Raw genomic sequence first — 5,901 nt, 5'->3', positions numbered from 1 at the left:
CTTGAGCAATGTGGACCAATCCTAGGGAGCCCACTATATATGAATTTATTGTCTAATTTAAAGTAACTATTTAATCATAATGTACAAGTGAATGAAACTAGAGCAAAGATGCAGGTATTCTATGTGGTTTTTAGGTATTTTAATGGAAATCCCTTTGTTTATAATCTAATTACATTTGACTTATGATGATTTAGGATGGGAATTCATTGGAAATGAAGGATGTTTTAAAGTAGAAGAATAAATAAAAAATAAAAATATTTTGAGGATGTGAATAAAGTTTATGTTTTGAGGGTGAAGTGTCATTTTAGAAGGTGAATTTGAAAGGTCAATTAAATGCATTTTTTTAATTTTATTTTTATGAAAAGGATTATATTCTATAAACAAAAAACTCAAATGTTTTATTAGAAAATGTAGAACTTTTTTCAAATTTTCAATGTTCAAATTAAATCAATTTATTAAGACATTAATAATGGGGATTGGATCTTATAGTTGTTGCACTTATTATAGATACACAAAGAATAATCATTGTGGAAGCTACCTTTTAGAGAGCTCTATAATGTTGGTTTACTTGGAGATCAAATGTAATAGTGAATTTAAATGTGACAAAAATGTCAAAGTTTAGAAGGGTGAATATATGCTTGATATAATGTCTAAAAAAATTATTACTTTATGAAATAATTGTGTATCTTCTAATAATTATAAACTGGATAATTTATTGCTAGTTTAATATTTTTAAGATCTTGGATGGTTTACCGCTAAATCCCAATTCTTTATTGTAAGAAGCTTCTAGTCAGTTCACCACTAGATCCATTGCATTTTATTATTTACTAATTTAGCATTGAGTTGATAGTCTAGTTTGGCATTGATTGAATTTGCATGCAATCAACCATTTTGAATTAATCAAATTTCACTTGTAATCTACTAGTGGCTTTTGCATTAGTACATTAATTGTAATTTGGTTATCTAGATGCCAATATATTAATGTAGTTCTCTTGTCCTTGTTGTAATCTCCATATGCTCTCACCCTGTGCACCTTGAAAACTTGGTAATAAAAAAGAATTTGAATTTAAGTGATCACAAAATTCATATGGATTTGAACTAATTCTTTATGGTGGTTATTATAGCCTTTTCATCAAAATCTATACTTACATTTTTGCATGTGTTTATCATTCTTTGTTGCACTTAAGAAAGAGCGTTGGTGTGAGCATAGTATATTATATAATTGGTTTTACTTTGAGAAACATTCACATAAATCTAATTATTTAAATTTTCTTTTGTCATTTGTTTTTTGTCTCATCTTATACGATTAAAATATTTATTATGATCTTAATTTGTTTTAAGATGCATTCTAGAGTTCAGTCTTTACTTTTATAGAAAGAGCATCTTATTATTTGGTAAAAATATTATAAAAAATTCTACATTCATTTCTTCTTTTTGACAATGTAACAAATCTTTTTTGTCACATCTTTCATGTGAAAGATATTTCATCTTATTGATTAGATTCCTATTTCTATAAATTTTTCCATCTCTTTATTTTATTTGATAAATTAAATATTTATATTTTATTAATGTTGAAATAAAATCCATTTCTAAAAAAGATTGTTAGTGAAAAGAAAGGTAAGACAATTAAAAAGGTATATATTACTATTCCACAGACTCTTCTATAATAATATGTTTGGAATACTTTGATAGGCAATCAATCCTGTGTGCCGGTACCACCTTCCTACAAAACCAATTCCATAATCCAGTGTGCCACTTCCACTTTCCTACAAAACCAGTTCACTTTCCTTTTTCCAATCGTACATGTTACACGAACCCAAACCCTAAAAGACATTAAGAAATGGTAGCCACCACGTGGCATTTATTGTAGAAGAAGCATCTTTACTATTTTTCATATCTTTATACGTCACATCAATATCAAACGATTTACAGGATTAGATTATTTATGTCCGATTTGTATTAGGTCAAAATAACATTTTCATTGTCTACGGTGGATAATTGTCTGTCTGATAACCCCATCAACAGTGTTCTCGTGTTGATTTGAAATTTGAATAGGCATTGACAACACTCAATATATCACATGAAACTGCAAGTGGGAGTTGGTGTAAGATGTTGACTTCTGAGATATTATTACTTGTAGAGACTTCACACGTTGTGATGTTTACTAAAGTCCAATGCACCTCCTTTTGTGTATTGAATCGCAAACATTAAAAAAATCCTGAGAGAATTTAAGAACAAATTTTAAATGAAATTTTATAGATTACGTACGATAGAGGAAATTTTGAAGGATTGTGTCACGGCATCAGATGCCAAATTATTGAGAATATCGATGGCCAGGTTCGACGGTCCTGAATATGGCTTAATTCTATAAATGAAAACATACTTACCCTAGATAAAATGCTAAATATGTTAGTTCTTTGTTCTGAATTTTTCAGGAACGGGATTTAGAGAAGTATAATGGCGCATTCTAAATTGAAGCCTGCATTTTTCCTCATCTGTCTAATGTGTCTTCAGATAAAGAGCGACGGATTGGGTCACGATGCTCTTCAATCTGTCTGCAGTTCGACCTTGGATACGAAATTTTGCATGTCTACTGTGTCGTCGTTTGAGGGGTCAAAGGATGGGGGAGCATTAGATCTTGGAAGGATGGCTCTAAATGTGAGCATTGCTGAAGCTCGAAAAGTTTTTGAACTTATTGCTCGATTGGGTCGGTGGGCATTCAATCAAAGACAGCTCATTGCTCTTGAAGATTGTCTGGAGCTTTTTGATATAACGTTGGACAGTTTAGAGAGGTCTATGTCAAAGGTGAACAATTCCAACAGTAATTCTTTAGGTTGGAGGCAGTCAATGGATGTTCAGACATGGCTCAGTGCAGCTATAACCAACCAGGATACCTGCTTGGAAGGCTTTCAAGAGAGCAGTGGAAATCAACAATCATCGTTTAGCAGCAGTTTGCATAATGTGTCGAGACTTCTGAGTAGTTCTCTGGCTCTGGTCAAGAATATTCCTGTTGTGGGAAGCCATCACAAACGACGCTTGCTATCTGATATGCCAAGAGGAAGGATAAATAATGACGGGTTTCCCTCCTGGTTGTCTGCTGGGGATCGGAGAAGACTTCTGCAAGATGATGGCATTTCAGTTGGTGATATGGTGACTGTCGCAGGGGATGGCAGTGGGAATTACACCACAATTAACGAAGCGTTGAATGCTGCTCCGAACAATAGCCAGGAGAGATTCGCCATCTATGTTAAGGAAGGGGTGTACCAGGAGTATATAGAAGTTCCCATTTATAAGACAAATATTATGATGGTGGGAGATGGGATAAATGTTACTGTGATTACTGGCAACAGAAACTATGTCGATGGATGGACTACCTACAGCTCTGCAACAGTCTGTAAGCCACTCTATCTGAAAACACTTTGCCAGGGCAATTAATTAAAATAATTTTATTTTTTTATATTAAGGAAGTCATTTACGTAGCATAAAGTGGCTGATGTTGCTTATTTTAAAATTTGAGAAAGATTAAGAACCAATTTTGTAGTCTCAGGTTTTACTTAAGGCTTTTTCTTAATTTTTGCATTGGGCCGCTCAAATCTAAACAGAAAATTCAAAACATGATCATATTCACTTTTCAAGTTATTAAATTTATTTTTTTAATGTAAGATAGAGTATATCTAATGTCTATATTGGTATAATGTGATGATTGAATTAAGATATTTTTATTATTGTCATTAATGTTAAATCTTATTAGAATGTTATTGTTTAGTGTCTATATAAAATTCAATTCTCTCTTTCGTAACGTCGATGATTCATAATTTTGAATCAAATACATTTACTAAAAAAAATAAAAAAATCTTTTTAATAATTATATGAGAATCTCCTAACTTAGTCCCATCATCCTCTTCACCATGTTTAGCCTAATTATATGTCTGTAATAGCATATAATGACACCATGCATTCTTTTATCTTTCAGTTTCAAAAGTTAGATTTTGTTAGCCTACCCGAGCTTGGGAGTCAATGAATTGTCCAAAAAGAAATTTCCTATTGTAAATTAGGTCCACACCTGCTCATGGATTCTCTTTTAGAAGATGAATCCACACGCCTGACCAATGTTGGGAAATTGGATATGACGTTTTCTCCTCCAGACCCGTGATCGAGAATTGGATGTTACGTTTGTTCATCCAGACTCGTGAATGAATGCTACGTTTGACTCAAAGGTGGCCGATGTTTTCAATAGAAAAGATAAGTTTGAACGTAGTCACGGGAATTCTCTTTTAAGGGAGGGTAATGCTCTAATCAGAAATGACGTAATACGTTTGAATTTGTTTATCCATGAAAATTAACACTTAAATCAAGGTTCAAACATAGAAATATAGCCTCTAATAGGTTCTTATCTAATACACTCTTATTTGATTGAGAGTTAAGTTTAAACATCAGAATCTAAATTTCTGCTTGTCCAAGTGGTTTATTGAAAATTCATCAGTAGGTGGGTTCTATTGAAGAGATTAAGTATAGGAGAGAAAAAATAGAGGAAGGTCCACCCTTTTCCAATCTAATTTGTTTCAAATCATCTGAGCTTCTTTCTTGAACCCATTTTGCTATATGCAGTCAATTCAAACGAAATCTTTCATGAACCTTTCGATTCAGAGATCGATTTCCTCGGGCGAAAAGAATATGAACATCTTACTTTATTGCGTTGCTCCTTATATGTCAGTTATCGTTAACAGTTGCTATGGGTATTTTAAATGTTGAAATTGTTCTGACGTTGCTTAATTGTGACCGCAGCCGTGATTGGGATAGGTTTCATGGCTCGTGATATTACATTCGAGAACACAGCAGGGCCAGAAAAATGTCAGGCCGTTGCTCTGAAAGTAATCTCCGATCTCTCAGTCTTCTACCGTTGCAGTATCAACGGCTTCCAAGACACCCACTACGTGCACTCCTTCCGTCAATTTTACAGGGAATGTGACATCTACGGCACTGTAGATTTCATATTCGGGGACGCTGCAGTGGTGTTCCAGACCTGCAACATGTTCGTCAGAAAACCCATTGAAGGCCAAAGCAATATAATCACAGCCCAAGGCAGATGTGATTCAAATGAGAATACAGGGATTTCAATTCAAAACTGCACCATTACTGCTTCGCCCGAGGTTGCGTCAGACAAGAGCCTACTCCCCACATATCTGGGGAGACCATGGAAAGAATACTCTCGCGCAGTTTTTATCAAGTCATACATAGATGATGTGGTTCTGCCAGCTGGATGGATGGAATGGAGAGGAGCCTTTGCCTTGAGTACGCTCTACTATGGAGAATATCTCAACTGGGGACCGCGGGCAGAAACTGCAGAAAGAGTTCAATGGCCTGGTTATCACGTCATGAGCTTGTCTGATGCAGAACTTTTTACTGTAACAAATCTGATCGCGGGTGATACTTGGATAAATACTGTACCCTTCATTGCTGGCTTGAATTAGAACATGATATAACATAATGCTATTTGTTACAGTAATCATCATGGGAATTAAATGTATATATGGATTTAATTGACTCCGTGACCATATGCCCCACCTGCAAAGACAATTCAGGGATATAATCATTGTCTTCTGAATATCTTTTTGCAGCTTTATTTAGCTATGTACATTCTAAAACCATCATACTCACACTACCGTAGTGTTGGGGGTAGGTACATATTGATATGATAACCAGTCAATCTCTACTCTCTACTCTACGGGGTGTGACTTGCATTGAAGTTACGTGAAAACACTAACATCAAAAGACAGCCACACGTAAAATGTACAAAAGTCGGTGCAATTTGTTGTGGCCCCAGCTTGTAAACTTTAAAAAAAATCTTGGCTTTGTACGACTAAGATTTACATTTCAAGGTCAAAGTTATATTTGAGTAAA

At 34.3% G+C, this 5,901-nt stretch overlaps 1 protein-coding gene across 1 annotated transcript; it reads left to right on the top strand.

Moving 5' to 3' along the window:
* Positions 1 to 2,198: 2,198 nt before the first annotated feature.
* On the top strand, positions 2,199 to 5,901 carry LOC131078804 (pectinesterase). Its single transcript, XM_058016567.2, has 3 exons — positions 2,199 to 2,337; positions 2,436 to 3,394; positions 4,786 to 5,901. The coding sequence occupies exons 2-3, from the start codon at positions 2,458 to 2,460 to the stop codon at positions 5,469 to 5,471; spliced, it is 1,623 nt and encodes a 540-aa protein (XP_057872550.2). The 5' UTR covers positions 2,199 to 2,337; positions 2,436 to 2,457; the 3' UTR covers positions 5,472 to 5,901.

Source organism: Cryptomeria japonica, chromosome 2, assembly GCF_030272615.1.
Source record: "Cryptomeria japonica chromosome 2, Sugi_1.0, whole genome shotgun sequence".
NCBI classification, from domain to species: domain Eukaryota; kingdom Viridiplantae; phylum Streptophyta; class Pinopsida; order Cupressales; family Cupressaceae; genus Cryptomeria; species Cryptomeria japonica.
The sequence above is the reverse complement of the archived record's forward strand: the minus strand, read 5'-3'. Positions and strand labels throughout refer to the sequence as shown.